Source organism: Festucalex cinctus, chromosome 2, assembly GCF_051991245.1.
Source record: "Festucalex cinctus isolate MCC-2025b chromosome 2, RoL_Fcin_1.0, whole genome shotgun sequence".
Taxonomy (NCBI): domain Eukaryota; kingdom Metazoa; phylum Chordata; class Actinopteri; order Syngnathiformes; family Syngnathidae; genus Festucalex; species Festucalex cinctus.
In genome coordinates, this window is record NC_135412.1 from 6,277,915 (window position 1) to 6,295,329 (window position 17,415).

Sequence of the window (17,415 nt, forward strand, 5' to 3'; positions counted from 1 at the left end):
ATGATACCAGGGAATGTTTTATACATGTCATAGTACAACTTTGTATGTTGAATTGAATTTGAATCTTGTCCGTTGCATCCCCGCTTTTTTCCATAAACTTTTTTTTTTAAATCAATGTTTTCTATCTTAGATATTATTAATGAGATGCTGCAATCTTATTCTAACATAATCTTCCCTGCGCAATAGCTACTGTTAATATCCCAAAAATATCACCATCTTCATCAGTATGGCTGTTAAACAACACTGCAACTGATAAAAAAGTGACATTCAAGATATATTTAAATACACGGTCGGTATCTCACGTTTCATCCTCTGCTAATTTCTGAAGGAAAGAAGAAGAAGCCTGCTGTTTAACAACATAAATCAACTAAATCTATCTCCTTTAATGTGTGTGACGTGAATTCCTCACAGTTGTGTTTTTTTCTACAAATCGAGAGGTAAGCAGCATCTGTTTTGCATGGAATTGTCATTGAGCTGTGTTGAGGGTTATTTTTCTGTTTGTCCTCTAGAGGGCAGTGACGCCTCTAAACTGACTGCAGGCTTGTGGACACTGGACAGTTGAACACATGCAGTAGTTCGCGTTACTATTGTGGCATAGGAAATGACGCGAACGTGACTTCAAAGGATAATCATAATCATATTCATCACTCATCATTCATCATCCAAAAGACAAGCAGCGTTTGCGTCGTACGCACAAAAGTAATTCACACGCTTGTAGCTCGTAAAACGGTCTACTTAATACAACATGCAGCTTTAGCTAATTGCTAATTACGTTTGTTTTGGGCATTCCAGACATTAAGTGTTGTTGAAATCGAAGTTGTGTGTGTGGCGTATGTATGAGTCACGCATGATGCTCGTCTCCTTTACAGACAGGGTGTGTGTGTGTGTGCACAGCTGGAACAAGTACATCAAATCTGAATCTCCCCCAAAGCTACTCACCCACCCCGCTTGACTGATCGTCGATCGATTGTCTGAGGAGGAAGAGCATCCCGTCGCCCCCCCTCCCTCCCACCCACACACTAACACACACCGCGCCCCCTTGGCAGGAGAAGACCGCGAACCCAGCTGTGGTCGGGCGCTCACGACGAGCTGGGGAAAGTGCGTGGGCGGATGAGGAAGTTGAGCGCTCAGATTGATGGCCACACAACCATCGGAGTGACGACTTTTTTTTTTTCTCCTATGAGTGGCGCACCGGCGGGGATCTCCATTCAGCGGGAGACAAAACGTAAAACTGGACTTGTTTTCGTGTGGTGAAAATGACAATCAAGTTGGGGGTCATCCTTTTGTTACTTCTTTTGATCCGCGGTGCCCGGTAAGTCGGATTCGCCTTTTAAACACCTGCGCGACGCTTTTGCGCGCCTTAAAAAAAAAAAAAAAAAAAAAAAAAAAGTTGATTCATACAAATTGGAATGAATGTATGCATTTCGTTCGTCACACAAATGCACGAGCCCCAAACAAACCAAAACAACGTCATTTACAAGGTGCTAAGGAAGAGACGAAAGCACCAATTGTGTTTACAGTCTGTCGGTGTTGTGTTCCAGTCCGAATTTGCTGCCATACGGTGACGACGACGAAGATCTCCACGATGCAACTGTCAATCAAATGCTGGTGCCCAGGTCGCACCAGGAGGATGCCACGCTGATTCTGAACAATCTACTCAAGGAATATGACAGGACACTTCGGCCGGACATTGGGGGTAAGACACCCAAGTTCCAAAGATGCATACAAGTCTATCATGTGTGTAGTAGACTGTCCTCACAATTGCTGTCAACCTAATTATCAGCAGTGTTGCCATTAAAATGTTTAATGGGGGAGGGGAGGGGGGGGGGGGGGGGGGGGACATTGCTTACTGTCTGAAAACCATGATCAACCATCACCAAACTTCACGTGCACATCTGTGCTCAACCTCTGAAAATATGAAAATGATAGCCGTAATATTTTGGATTTTATAGAAGCCTTTTCTTCCCCATATATAGGCCGGAGAGAGAGAGAGAGAGAGAGAGAGAGAGAGAGAGAGAGAGAGAGAAGTTGACATCACTTAATGTCGAAAATCAACATCAATATACATAGGCCTATCCAGTGTTTTAAGTGGGGAAAAAATAAGTGCCAATACGTCCCTAAAATTTTACATTTTATGTGTATATATATTTTAAAACTAACTTCATTGTTTGCATCAACCATTCAGAGTATTATCTCAGTATTGTGAATGAAGACTTAATTGGAGAAGTTAGGTTTACATTTCACAGCGATTGCTTTATTCTTGTGTTTTCTTGTGTGCTTTGCTTTCATTTCGTTGTTGATGGTTCTGATAACAGGTTCTGATGATGCAGACCAATCTTTGAGTAGAATTCGGAGAAATACCTTATGAGAGAAAATATTTATTTACATTCTTACTGATGAAATCTGCATTTAGAGCTTCTCCCATACTTATTTTAAACTTACTGGTACAACCGTACGTCACACACAGTTGTATTTTCGCTGTAGAGGAAGAAAATAACGTGGGGGGAAAAAGTACGCAGCGGAAAAGTCAATGTAGCCTACAGTATTAAACTTACGCTTGGTGTGGCAACGCAAGATGGCCGTCACCAGCTTCACCTCTCGCTTCAACATGAGCAGGTTATTTATTACGTCCATGCTGTATCAGCCTGCGAATCCACCTCTGTTGACTGTTCCAAATTGCACAATGTTTGATGGAAATATGAATTTTCACCAATTTGGGGAAATGGTGATCATACAGAAGTATGTTTCCTACAGCTAAAGTACATCTACGACCAGCTGGAGTCCAAAATGTTCCTTTGATTGTACCTGCATGAAAAACTCCTCGGAGGAGGCTAATGTTCCTCTTTCCAGAGGTGGGAAATATGGTCGCTAATCATAGAAATAGTTCCTCGGTGTCTTTTCTGAGGCGTGAAGGCGTGATTGTGAGGGGTGACAACACTGAAGTCAGTCCCTCGGGTTAAGTGTGGGGGCGCCTGTTGCACGTGACACAGATGCTTAAAATGGCACACCTTTATGCTGTTCTTCAGTCTTAATATCGCTGCTGTGTTATGCTTGGATTGTTGACATGTGTGAGTGAAGCACACTTACAAAACAGTAAATGTGTATAATTTCATAAATGAGACAATTACTCCAATGTTGGGAACATATTCTATAGACTGGCGACTTTTTGAATGGTGTGTGCCTCGTTGCATCTGGCATGCGAGCAGCCGCAGTCAACAGCATTGTCATGTACGTAACACGGCATTTCATCAGTGCATCAAACCATCAGTCAAACATGGCGGTGATGTGATGGTCTGGGGATACTCTGTTAACTCATTCACTCCCAACCATTTTCACTCAAGTGTTTTCCTGGATTTCGACTGATTTTGCAAGGCCCGCGAAATATTATGTTCTATTACTATAAAAATATGGAACCTACCAAAAGAGAGATTAGTGTCGCTTCTTTTATCAGGAAAAAAAGTATACAGTCTTCCCTCGCTATAACGCGGTTCACTTTTCGCGGTCTCGCTGTATCGTGGATTTTTTTTTAAGTGCAATTTTGCATATTTTTTTTACAGTAATATACCCATTTTATAAAATTTATGAAGGTTTGAACATTGTCAATGTTTGAACAAGAGAGAAATGTGAGAACATGTAAATGCCTCAATGAGAAAAGTGTATAAATTGTGCGGTCGGGGATTTTAGAGCCTTAAAACATTTATAAGAGTTGTAAAACATAAAGCTAACTACTTCGCGGATTTCATTTATTGCGGGTATTTTTTGGAACCTAACCCCAGCGGAAAACGAGGGAACACTGTATTCCTATCTGTTTCCGCTGTGCAGCAATTTGCAATAGAACATAGCTAAGTTTCATCATTATTCACAATTCTGCTTAGAACTGTGGGGAAATCAGCTTGTTTTAACATGGCCTGTTGATCTCTTATCACAACCATTTTCTGCAGTAGAGAGACTGCATGAAAGCCTTCTCTATGCTCTGGCATAAAAAAACAACAACAACAACAACAACAACAACAAAAAAACGTATAAATACGTCGTTGGGACACTTAAAACATTTAAAATATGACGTATTTATACGTTTTTGGGAGCTAATGAGTTAATTCAGGACCTGGACAACTTGCTGTGATTGATGGGAATCATGAATGAGATTGTTTAGAAATCATTCTGTGACCTCAAGCTGAAGCACACTCGAGTTTTGCAACAGGACAAACAATCCAAAACAAGCCAGCAAGTCAAACTTCTGAATGACATTGAAACAAACACTAAATGAAGGTTTTGGATTGGTCTAGTCAAAGTCCTGACTTCAATCCGATTGAAATGCGGTGGCATGGCCTTAAAAAAAGGCTGTTGCTCAGGAGCCCTCCAAATTCTTCTTCTTCTTCATACATAAAACCACCATTTTAAATGCTGCATTTTATGTTTACTTGGTTTTCTTTGTCTGACACTTCTATTCGTTGGATGATATTTAACAATAAAGTGAGGAAACTTATTTTTAACTCTTCTGCTGCCACACGTTATATACTGTGTGTGATATATATATATATATATATATATATATATATATATCATTTACATCATCCTTGAAAATGTTCTGTTTCATCAAATTTCATACACAATGAGACCATTGAAACGAGATACAATGCTGCCATCTGCTGGCTATAGATAGTGAGGGTTTTTGACTCCACCTCATTGATCAGGCAGCACGTGCTGCACTTACACGGTGAACTGCCCATTGATTTAAAAAACAAAACAAAACAAAGAAAACCGCAGTTGACATCATTTAACGTTTATGGCGGCATACATCGTGATTTTACTAATCTTTATTAAACGTTTTTGGCGGTCAAAGAGTTAAGTAAGAATTTGAGAAGAATACAAATACTTTTTTTTTTTTTTTTTTTTACCAACACTGTATAGTGTATTTTCATGAATTGACCCAGTAGGATGTGTTTATTTCTATGTGGGCCAGCATTTCTTTTCTTACGCCTCCCAACTGTAATAATACGCAGATGTGTGGACATCGCTGGGGAATTGCTCCACTCCGCATTTTGCGGTAAACACGATGGTGGTTTTTGATGCTGTTTTGTTTACTGCAACCCGGTGGGACTCTGCTTTTCACCTCAATCCTGACACACATCTACATTTGTGCATGCTGATGAAGACCTTGGTTTTGCAGGCAAGACATTCAAGCAAAGACCTAACAATAATTAGAAACAAACGCACTCACTTTGATTAGCAAAGAGGGAAATTTGGTTGTAAGCTTCCATCATAGACATCTGACAAAAAACATGCCTCGTACTTTGACTCCAGACAGAACTGATAAGACGAGACTCTGTTATTGACTCTTGACCATTATACCTGCAGGAAGTGAAAATGGAAAAAGGTATATAGAAGGCTACAACAGCTTTCACTCTTCCGAGGCGACATGTGCAAATTTTCCCACAATATACTGCTGTCAAAAGCTCGATGTGTCGGATATGTATGTGACATGTGGCCATGACACCTGTACAGGAAGTGAAAATGGAAGAAACATTCGAGTTTACTTCCAGCCTCAAAAATGATTTTTTTGTGATTTCTGTACAGAGACTCTTTTGTATATGTATTAAAATCATAACATATAAGCATAAGAAGTCAATTAAATGACAAATGAAGAACAAATGATGCGCCAGCGACACATCTCGCTCATGCCTCTGATTCTTGAACATTAGTTGCAACATATGTATGAAATGAAATCAAACATAAATGCAGAATGCAAACCATTAACACATAGTACACAATTTGAAATGCATATTACTTCGTACTGTAGAGCAGTTGTTCTGAAAGTGTGGCATGGTGTGGGCTCCCTCTAGTGGTATGTGAAAGAGTCACTGAATTAAATGTTCAACTTCAAATGTACAGAAATTGCACATGTTGTTAACTCTTTTAGTGCCACACGTTATCAAAGAAAAACTTTGATATGACAGAGGCTTTGATCATTGACGAAAATAGATACAATGCTTCCATCTGCTGGCCATAGTTTAGAGTGTGTTAGATTCCACAACCCATTGACCAGGCAGCGCTGCACTTAGACGATGCTCTGAGAATAAAAATTAAAAAAAATTGTTGATGTTATTTAACGTTTATGGCAACATACGTCACGATTTTACTGATCGTTATTAAACATTTTTTGCGGTCAAAGAGTTACCTATTTTTTAATCCAGTACAGTACTTTGTTCAGTGCAGTTCAGTTCTATTTAACTTTGAAGTGCATTTGGATTTCATTATTTACAAATATTTAATATTTGTATTCAAGCATTTGTCATTTTTTTTCTATAACCTTCATGTGCAATACATTTTCTATTAAATCACTAGTTTTTTTGTTTTTTTTTTAATTTTCAATGTTAATGTTTAGATTTGTCACAGTGATCTACAATAATATTTATAGCTGCACTTTATAACAATTTGCACCAAAATATCATTACAGTAGCCTTTCTATTTGACCATTTATGACTGAAACATTTTTTAATTATTAGATTAACACTTTAGCTGTTCATAACGGGAACTCCTGCAAGTCTCTGACCAATATTTTTCAGACAGGATCCGGGTTCGAATTTCCCACCATCGGTCTGCGGATGTGACGTCATGTGCGAATTGTGGATGTAAAGAAAAGAAAATGCAGTTTGGTTTTTCAGCCACAGGTGGCAGTAGTGATTCAACGTTACATTTTCTGCGTTTACTTGCTTTAAATATACTTTTTAGGAATAAAACTTATGCCTTATATTTTAATGTTGGTCATTATAGTGGTACTTGGAGAGCCAAGTTCTCTTATATGGTATTTGGGGGTAAAGAAGTACAAATATTTAAAAAACTTTAAGAGACACCTTATTTGATTTGTTTGTGTTTCAGTACTCTGTGTTCCTTGTATGCTTTCAACATTATTGACTCTTCCAAAGCATAATCATACGCAGTTTTGTCATGTTGAATGTATCACCCCTTTCTTGATGAACATTTCAACATTGTCCAAGTATTTTATTCAGCTTCCCTTTGTAGAAGCTCTAAGCACATTTTTTTTTAAAGTTAGCATAAACAAATATAAAAGGATGTAGAATGTGCAGTTTTATTGATTAGAACTCACAGTCACTAATGAATAAATTAGAAAACATTTTATTGTGGCTCAACTTTTTGCAATAAATAAATACATTTTGCTGCAACTGGTGGAACCTGAAGCAATAGTGCAATATTGTGTAGTCTTCAAAAGACAACATACTGTAACATATGCAGAAAATAGTAAAAGCACAGTTTTGTGTTTGTTTCACATTGAGGAACATCAACAATGATGTGCCGCTGTGCTTGGTCGCCATTTCACACGACCTGCACAACACCTCACTCTGCTTTAGATTAATTGATTTTCATGTACCGTATTTTCCGCACTATAAGGCGGCGCACCTAAGAGCCTTCAATTTTTTCAAAAGCTGACCATGCGTCTTATAATCCAGTGCGCCTTATATATGGATCACTATTGAGCCGCAACAGGTCTCGCTGTCAAGACGCTTTCGGTGACGGTGATCGATGCGTAGAAGATCCCGCCATCTTGGTTCGCTAGCTAATACTAATACTTTACCTCAGAGAAAATAATAAAACAGCTGTTTATTCATTTTGGGAGTGAATGGAGTTGTCAGAAAGCTGGTTTGTAATCTATTAATAAAGTTTGACTGACCTATCTGACTGTTTTGTTGACATTGCCTTTAGCGCAGCACCATCTAATGGATGCATAACGTAACCCCAGCCTCTACTGTAGCGCCTTATATATGGAAAAAGTTTTAAAATATGTCATTCATTGAAGGTGCGCCTTATAGTGTGGAAAATACGGTATATAAAAAACCCTCCAAATAATGGAATGTGACTTGTTTTTTGACACTCACTTGTTCATGCTCGCTCACGCCCACTCTCTTCATAAATTCCCCGGTGTGTATGAAGAAATTATCTTTACATGCAGTTGAGAGCGTGGAAAATCTATATTGTTGATTTTGAGAAATTGAAACATTGTATTTGAACGGTATAAACTGTTTGGGACCGAAACTGCTCTTTGCAAAAGTGCAGGGGCCTCCCGCGTGTCCCCCTCTAAATTATGCCTCTGATTTAAGGCATGCTTTAATACTTAATACCTGAAATGTCGGTCAAACTCCTAATGTTGGTATCATGTTGAGGCTATCATAAGAACTATGCACAAGTTTAATATACTCACCTGAAATTTGGAGGTATGGCACACTTGATCTTGATAGCGTAGCTTGCTGGGGGTCTGCCAGCCAGGTTTAACCTGCAAGCCAACCTTTCGGAAGATGGGGTATCTCCCTAAAGCTCTGCTTGCATAATGAGGGATGAATGTTTGATGAGATCCAGTTGACAAACCTCGGTGTCGTACATGAATTGTTAATGCCGAGGCAAAAAAAACAAAAAAAAAACGTATGCGACACATCTAGGCCAATTACTCAAAGTTACGGATTTTTAAAAGACCTTTTCTTATGATGAGCCTCAAACAAGTCTTACTCCTTTGCATAGAGAAGCAAGTGAGGCTTTTGTAAAGGTCAGGTTGCGCCCTTTTGGTTGATATGTTTGTGTTGTTGCGAGGTAGAGCAACTGTATGCCATCTAGCTGGTTAGCAAGATTTTCGTAGTCTCTTTTGTGCTTGAATTAAGCCTATACTGTATGAAACGCACTGTATATCACTTTCTATGTATTTTCATCTTCCTTTCAAACCTGTCTAGTTTGTCTGCCTTTATTGTTCAAGACATCCCACGCTTGCACTGTTTATTTATTTATTTTTTTAAATCTACTTTTTCATTATACGTGATTTATTTCCTGGTTTATCTGACTCCGGGCTTTTTCCACATCAAAAAATTGGTCTCTTTTGCGCCGGCGTGTCAAGGCGAAACGACAGTCGACATCCCGGCGAACACAGCGGGGTTATTAGCTCTGAATTCTCATGTTTGCCCCCGTGAGCCTGATCTTCATATAAATTGGCTGACTGGTCGACCACCGCGGAGTACTGAGCTCCACCTTCGCCGATAACAAGCAGTTTGCCTCAGATTAGGCTGCGATTTTTGTCCCTATTGTGTCACTTTTGATTCTGACCATGATCCCGACATGACCCGCTTGCATCCGTGCATGTATGTGGACGTGTGTGCGTGTGTGTACGCCAGGGGTGTCCAAACTTTTCCATTTCAGGGCCACATATAGAAAATCAGAAGGACGCAAGGAAATTGTGTTTAGTCCTAAAAATTGTACAAATAATTTATTTGTGCTTTCGCATATTTAGAAAAATGCTACAGTATATAAACCGATTTATTTGTAATATAGCAGTCGGGTTATTATAGTTTTGGAATTTTTCATTTTAGTTTTCATTTTGGGTTTTTTTGTGTGTTTTTTTAAATATAGTTTTAATTATTTTTCAGGGTGTTTCTTAGTTTTAGGTTAGTTAGTTTCAATATTAGTTTTATTTTTTTTTAATTGTTTTTTTTTTTTATTGATTTATTTTTTTATTTTTAATGTGTATTACTCGTGCGCAACCAAAGACTAAAACGAAGGACATTTGTTGCTATAATTATTGTATTATTTTAGTTAGTTTTGTAAACCTAAAATGTAGTTTCAGTTAGTTTTCTTTTTTAAAAAAGCATCTTCGTTTTTGTTTGATTTCGTTAACGAAATAGTTTTTTGAATTTCAGTTTTTTTTCGTTAGTTTTAGTTAACTAAAATAACCTTTAAAAGCACCTGTGTTTTTCGACACCCTCCCTTCTTACTTTGACCATCTCCAAACATTTTTGTGTTTATTTTATTTGAACTGAGTCAAATGCCATTTTTAGCATATGTCGCGGGCCACTAAAAAATGGACGGCGGGCCGCAAATGGCCCCCGGGCCGTAGTCTGGACACCCCTGGTGTAGGGGTTGTTTTTTGTAGACAGACAGACAGACAGAGTATCATTTTCACTGGGGAAGCCAAAAAGTCTGCTAAATACTTAAACTATGCCATTATTATTGGCTCCAAAAAATATTTGACAAATACATAAAATGGTGGTGCAAAGTGCAGTCAATAAATTCAGTCAACATTATATTATACGTACAGATATTATAGAGTTTTTGAGCTTTCAAAGTCAAGGGCTGTTAGGTAGTGAAAGGAAGCACCTCGTCTTCATGAATGAGTCCTGATGTCCTTAAAAATAGTGACTTGCAATTGGACAAAAGAGACGACAGCTCCAACTCTTCGCACTGGCTTTCTCTCAACGCTCTCCCTCCTTGACTGTGGTCAAAGTCGCTAAGCCTTCTATCTCTATTGAGCAGCCCCTGCATATGCAAAACTGCAGCTAACCGGGCTCCTGCCACATCGTCAGGCGAAACACAAGGGAAGTGACTGAGCTTCAGTGTTTGACCAGATGGGAAACGAGCTGTAAAAACGTCGAAGCCCAACTTAGAGGTCATGTTTGATTTAATCACTCAAGGGTGGATGTTGGAGCATCCCTCGTAGCTCTCAATGAGTTACTGCTATACTCCACATTATACAGCAGTGGTCCGACTTTACACCCTTTGTTTGGGTAAAAAACAAAACAAAACAAAAAACAAGCAAAAACAAACTGCTATTCCTCATTTTGAGAATTCATTCTCTTGCTTTGAAACTACAGATCTGTGGGCACCATTATAGGCCCAGTAGCTGATATAGAAGATATGTCCATTTAAAATATAACACAAACAATTGTATTGCATTTATTTTTATTTATTTATTTTGTTCTTTTTTGTCTTGAGAGCTCAGAATTGTTCATTCAGCAATTTTACTGATTCAATATATCATCATCATTTCTCTCTCTCTCTCTCTCTCTCTTTTCTTTTTTAAATGTGTGTGCGTGCATGTGAATTTTTGCTCATTAGTTCACCTGAAACCTAATAGAAATCCCATTGCCCCTCACCTTAACCGGATACTTTTGGTCTCGCTAGAGTCGTGAAGTTCAGAAGGTCAAGAGACCAGAGGAAAGATCAAATGAAAGAAAGATGAATCAAATGAAATCCAACACCAACCAGACACCACCTGCCACCCGCATGGTTACAAAACCAGAATCTTTCACCAACCGCAGAAACCTCTAAATTCCACCAGATTAGGGAAATCTCGAGAGACCAGAGGAAAAACTAAAGACATAATGCATTTAGCTCCCCTTTAAGGATGTACAGCTCCCTATCACAAACATTGTCTTATCACAGGTGAACTGAAGCCCATGCCAGATGATGTTCTTCAACAACAGGCACTACTGACGGACAAATCAATCTTCATGAAGCACTTGTGATATTTTTTGACTCCTCTAGGTGGCAATCTTTGTTTAAAGATCCAGTGTAAATGTAATCGATTTACATTGCACTAACCTTTATCTAGAAGAGTTATTTGTCATTTGTCCGTCACCACCGGGCACATATAGACAAACTACAGAATCCTCCCTATGGGTAATTTATAGTCTTCACTTAACATGTCATCCATGTTTTTGGAATGAGAAAGGAAAGGGAAATAAACACAAAAATAATTAACACAATCACGGTGCAAACATTTAGGACGGATAGGCTGAGATTACAAGTGGAACCCACAATTGAGAACTTATAAACTGTGAGGCAGAAACACCACCGTTCTATTCATATTAAATAAAGTACATTATATATTCAAACTACGATAGATGATCTAATTGACAAAAACTACTTCCATTTACTCCTGTAGAAGGTCAAATTTATTTTGGTGCACATTATAATGTTACCTTCACAAGCAATCAAATCAGTCTTTAGTTTTTTTTTGTTTTTGTTTTGTATTTGGCAGACTTTTTGTCTCTCCATACTTGCATTCCTTTATGAGAATAATGGGAATAATCTGGTCAAATCAAAACATATCTGGAAGCAGTTCCTGATTTACTGAGTCAAAGATGGAACACGTCTTCACTTGTCTTGCACTTGTCAGTCTGTGATGTATCGATTGGGTGTTGGGTTGTGCTGTGAGGTCTCCAATTAACTCTTTGACTGCCAAAAACGTTTAATCACGATTACTAAAATCACGATGTATGCCACCATAAACGTTAAATGATGTCGACTATGTGTTGTTGTTGTTGTTGTTGTTGTTTTTTGTTTTTTTTTGTTTTTTTAAATCAACGGGCAGTGCACGTGCTGCCTGGTCAATGAGTTGTGGAATCAAAACCCCTCACTATCTATAGCCAGCAGATGGCAACATTGTATCTCTTTTCAATGGTCTCAATGTGTATGAAATTTGATGAAACAGAACGTTTTCAAGGATAATGTAAATGATCAAAGCCTTTGTCATATTAAAGTTTTTTTTTGTTTTTGGCAGTAAAAGAGTTAAAGTGGGTGCATGTATCGATGAAGGCAAATCAACCAACATGACTTTTCCATTGTTGTATGAATTTGTGCCTGGTATAAGAATGGGTATCACTTTCTTTGATGACATCCACTCATTGGCTTAGTGTTTATTGCGTCAACCATTAGGCAAACACAGGCACTTACTTGGAGCCCCTACATGGCTCGACAACTGATCAATAATGAAAAAAAAAATACATTATTATTGTTTTAGGCTTGGTTCACCTGCTTATGGACATCAAAATGCTTAAACTGTCACGATTATTCAATGCTCCCCCTTTTCTTTTTATCCAGTGGACTCCTGTCTTGCTACGTACGTGCAGACTCTATTCAGGAAGACGGCAGCAAAATTAACTCGTTGGTTGTTTGTGAATATCGAGCTGAAAAGAGAAGAAAATGAGAGGGAAGCAAACAGTTTTAATCAAACCTCCAAAAGGATTCATTTCAAGCTTTTTCACGGTGCCGGCGGTCGGTAACCGAGAGCGACAACAGTGAGGTCTCGCAACACATGAAACACAGGTGAATTGTGGTCTAGCCAAGGGCAGGTGTGCCCCCCTAACTGATTACATCGTCTGGCAGATCACTCTGTTGTGGTTGCGACTTGGCTCACTGCACTCAACTTTTTGACGATTATGCTTGTCTTGGTTTTTTTGCAGCTCCCTGCATTCTACGATATGTTTCCCTTGTCATTAATGTACAATTAGATGGCAATGTTTCCATCGTGGTTTTGAAAGATAGTTGTCTCAACTACAAAAAAATGGCTGGTTGGCTCCACATAGAATATTTAGCACAAGCTTGTCAAAATGTTGCCTGTGTCACAGGCCATGGCAGGCCGGCAAGGGAATTTATTTTCGCAGAGAAGGAAGACTTCTGCTTTCTGTGGGACTCCATTAAGTGTGTGTACTTCGTCAGCTTGTTGGGGTGCATCCTCTGGTGACAGAAAAATATCAATGAAGCTGCAGGGAATTTATCCATTAGAATAGACTCATCATCACACCACACCATGATCGTGGAGTATTCTGTGACCTAGATATTTTTTTTTTTTTGGGGGGGACAAACAAAACAAAACACATGTATAATGACTCACAGGAAAAAAATAATGCTTTGGTCACCTAAAGTAAAGTTTTGAGCAGGGGTGTCCAAACTACGGGCTGGGGGCCATTTGCGGCCCGCCATACATTTTTTTGGCGGCCCGCGGCAAATACAAAAAATAATTTTTCAATTCTGTTTATTAAAAAAAAAAAAAAAAGTGGGCGGATTAAACATTTCTAGCTATGCAAAGACACAAATTTTCCACTAATAATTCAGTTCCAGAAATAAAAATAGTTTCATCCACTTGTTTCTTAGTGTCAACGTCCAATTTGTGAAAACATCACATTAATTAATGGTTAATTATTAATGGAAAAAAAAAGTGAAAACGTCACATTAATGGTTGTTAAGTGTGATCAGTTGACGACCGATTGTTCTTGTGGTTCAGAATGTCAAGTTGGGAACAGCTGCTGCTCAGTGGAGAGGCATATCTATTATAGTGGCACACAGGGGTCACTATTTGCTTCGTGACTGTTAGCAGTTTTCAATAAGTAACTACATTATATCAACAATTTATAATTGTTTCATTGATTTTTACCATGTTTAACTCATTCACTGCCATTGACGGAAAAAGACGACAAATGATGCATTTTTTGCTGGTCTGGCAATGAATGTGTTAATAAATAACTTAAAAAAAAAAAAAATCAAAGTGGCCCTTGCAGCTTTCTATTTTTCTGTATGTGGCCCTCAGAGGAAAAAGGTTCGACACCCCTGGTATAGAGACTTTTGCACCGATGTCAAGTGAACAATTAAGTGACTGCCCCAATGACGGACGGCAGAACTGAATGACTGTTGAACGCGGTTGCTGTTTTTTTTTTTTTTTTTTTTAGTCCTTAAAAGTTATTATTGCCGATCGAGCCATGGAATGTACCACTTCAACTGAAGTTTTTCCTTCGTTTGAAGTGCCACATTTAGTCGGGGCTCATAGAGCACGATATTAACACAAATTCCTTGTTTGGAAACAGACCCTTAACCTTTTGTTGCCTGCCGTTTTTACCAAGTTAATCAAATGGCCGACTTTGTCGGAATTCACACCGCGCTGTAGTCAATGCCGTATCTCCTTACACAAAAGCTTATTTAAAAGCTTGTCGCTAGCTGGGTCTCGAGGACAAGATGCTATGCTAACATCCGGGGGACAATATATGTACCTCGTCATGGCAAAGGTAAAAGTTGTTTATCATACTGACTCTTTTTTTTTTTTTTTTTTTTTTTACACGTTCCGCTCTATACTGAAACACTGTGATGATGTTACGTTATGTTATGTTATGTTATGTTGTGTTATGTTGACTAGCATGGAACAAGCAATATGCAGTAATTTCTGAGCCAATGACTCAGATCAAGAGTTTAAAACTCTAAGCACAAAGACCAATCCCTGACAATTAAACCGTCAAATACACTTAATAGTTTTGAAGAAGGTACAATTAAAAACTAATCTGTGTGTGTGTGTGCAGTTGGAGTAGACAGTAACTATCTCATTAATGTGATTTAAAACATATACGGCACCTCTGTTACAATCTTTGTCAGCGTGTATGTTTGCTAGTAAAATATATTAACATTGATCTACTAACCTCATAAAAAATAATCGCTGCAAATCCACAAATACTGTGAGGGCTGCCTGGAGTGCTTTATGTTGATTTCTGCTACCCATCGACGTTTTCATCTTGCTCAGTATGTATGCGATAAAAAGCTATGTTTGGCGTGTCTATTTGTACAACCGACCGCACAGCAAGATATAACTAATTTCGAAGATAATCAATTAGATAAAGGACTATATGCAGTACGAGTTTCAATGGTGTCAATAGCGGTCCTGTCATCGCACGACTTTCTCTGAACACACCACTTTCTCTGACGCGTGACATCAACGTCAGGATCTCTTCTATAGGCAAGTAGTTCTCTTGCCGTCCAGCATCCCGGAGGGGGGCGTTCCCAACAGGGATACCTGCAAAAGGTCTATAGGCTTTTTAGTAGCTATGTGTTCAGTTCACTCAGTAAACATCACAAACCAGTCAGTACTGACTGATTTTCTGAGTCCCCAAATAAACAAAATGAAAATGTTATGATGGTTCAACTGGTTAGAACTAATCCTGCCGACATGCGGACCCTTTTGCCGGAGCAAAACATAAAAATTTGCCTCAATCATAAGACTAATATTACTATCCTTACAGAAAAAAAAAAAATCTGGAAACAAAAAATGTATCATACAAAAACATGTGAGGGATCTTTTGAGTGAGAGAAAAATTATGGACAAAAGAAAGCTCGGTATAGAATTGTTGTTATTATTTATTCAGATCACAGAACCCAAACACAATTGCCATTGGGGTGAATTAGTGCAGGCAAAAAGACAGACTGTAATAGTACAAAAAACACATAAAGTGTTCATATATCCAAGATTTTAATGCCTTTTGCATCAATTAAGTGTCTAATGGTTATTATTGTTTGACTTCATTTTCAAAAAAAACAATTGAGAGGTTTTCAATGTTATAATTTGTTAGAGATGAGCAATTCCAAAATTAATGAAAAATATCTTCAGGGGATCCTTCACAAAAACAAGTAGTTTCTATATCTTTTTTTTTTGTCTCATTGTAAAAATGCTTTATCTGGATCAAATCTGTGAATTATTATTTTTTGTTATCAGCAATACTTGCCGTCGCACGATGGCGTCAGCTAGAAAAAGTGGATTCAAATTCATGTGAAACCAGTGCTGTCCTTTCCTTTGTTGAAAAGGAAGCACCGGTGTGATGATGTACTCCAGTAAAGGTTCAGGAAAGGCGGCATAAAGTCAGATTTGACTTTCGGAAGAGGCCCTTCTTTTCATATCTGCGGGGCGACCGACCACCACAGGGGAGAAGCTCAATGTGGAAAATATGAAAAGTATGTTGTAGCTTACATTAACTCATTCACTCCCAGCTGTTTTACTGGATTTTGACTGATTTTTCAAGGCCCACCGTATATTGTGTTCTATTTGTTATAAAAACATGGAACCTACCAAAAGAAGTTTTAGCATCTCTTCTTTCATTAGAAAAAAAAAAGTATATTTTTAATGTTTCCGTTTTGCAGCAATTAGCATTGGAATATAGCTAAGTTTAATCATTATTCACAAATCTGTTTAAAACAGTGGGGAAAAGAGCTTTTTGCAACATGGCCCCAGTTGATCTCTTATACTCTGCTGCCACCTACTGGCCGTTTTTGTAATAACTACCTTGGATTCAAGCGTTCTCTTCAGTTCAGAGGATGCATCAAAGCCTTCTGGATGCTCTAGCATAAAAACAAAAAACAAAAAAACGTATAAATACGTCTTTGGGAGTAAATGAGTTAATCACCTCTCAACTCCGGGATAAGACACTACACAAAGGAACAGTTCAACTGTACAGTGTTATCTGAGTGACTGAGTCTATTCAGAAATATGAAATATTATTCACTGAACAGGGCGAAGATGATTTCAAAAGTCCTTACGTTGAGGTGAAAATGAAACCTTATTCTGTATTGTATACGGATGTGCAAGGCCCCATGACCCGGGTCTGCCTTGGGCCTCCAAATGACCGCCCGTGCCCCTGACGTCAACAGATGTCAGTGCAATAATGGAGTCTCAGGAAGAGATCAGTGGACGAAGTTCTGTGCTTTATGGCTACTTGACCTGGGCGCCAACCGCTGACTTTAGGTTGCGACTGGGCACCAAGTTGCTGAGGAAGATCCTCAGCTACCGATGGAATGATTACACCAATCAATCAAGATTTAGGAAAGCTGCACTTTGATTCCATTGCTTCAACAAAGGTGCTTGTTTTGAAGTATTGCAAATCTCTGGCTTTCTTCCTTGGCGTTTCCCAGGTAGCGGGATCAGGCGGATAAATCAACAATGCCTCGCTCAGCTGAGGGGCCAGTTCACCACTCAGTTTCTCCAACGTAGATGTTTTGTGACGTTTCATTAGATGAAGAGATTTGGATTCCTTGCAACTGTCTTAAACC

At 38.6% G+C, this 17,415-nt stretch overlaps 2 protein-coding genes across 5 annotated transcripts in view; one reads left to right on the top strand and one right to left on the bottom strand.

The window, feature by feature from the left end:
• Window positions 1–678: 678 nt before the first annotated feature.
• Window positions 679–17,415, top strand: part of LOC144013492 (gamma-aminobutyric acid receptor subunit gamma-3-like) — an 82,335-nt gene continuing 65,598 nt past the window's right edge. Inside the window, exons 1-2 of one of the 2 annotated variants that reach the window (XM_077512450.1) lie at window positions 679–1,312; window positions 1,542–1,696. In XM_077512450.1, coding sequence (XP_077368576.1) covers window positions 1,257–1,312; window positions 1,542–1,696 — 211 coding nt within the window. In that variant the 5' untranslated portion in view covers window positions 679–1,256. The remainder of the gene's footprint in view (window positions 1,313–1,541; window positions 1,697–17,415) is intronic. The other variant, XM_077512449.1, reaches the window with a different exon arrangement.
• cfap221 (cilia and flagella associated protein 221) overlaps window positions 12,503–17,415 on the bottom strand; it is a 118,314-nt gene continuing 113,401 nt past the window's right edge. For 2 of the 3 annotated variants that reach the window (XR_013282260.1, XR_013282262.1), the window contains exon 27: window positions 12,503–12,743. The gene's annotated coding sequence lies outside the window, so the exon portion shown is untranslated. Of the gene's footprint in view, window positions 12,744–16,690; window positions 16,708–17,415 lie in introns of those variants that run through there. The other variant, XR_013282261.1, reaches the window with a different exon arrangement.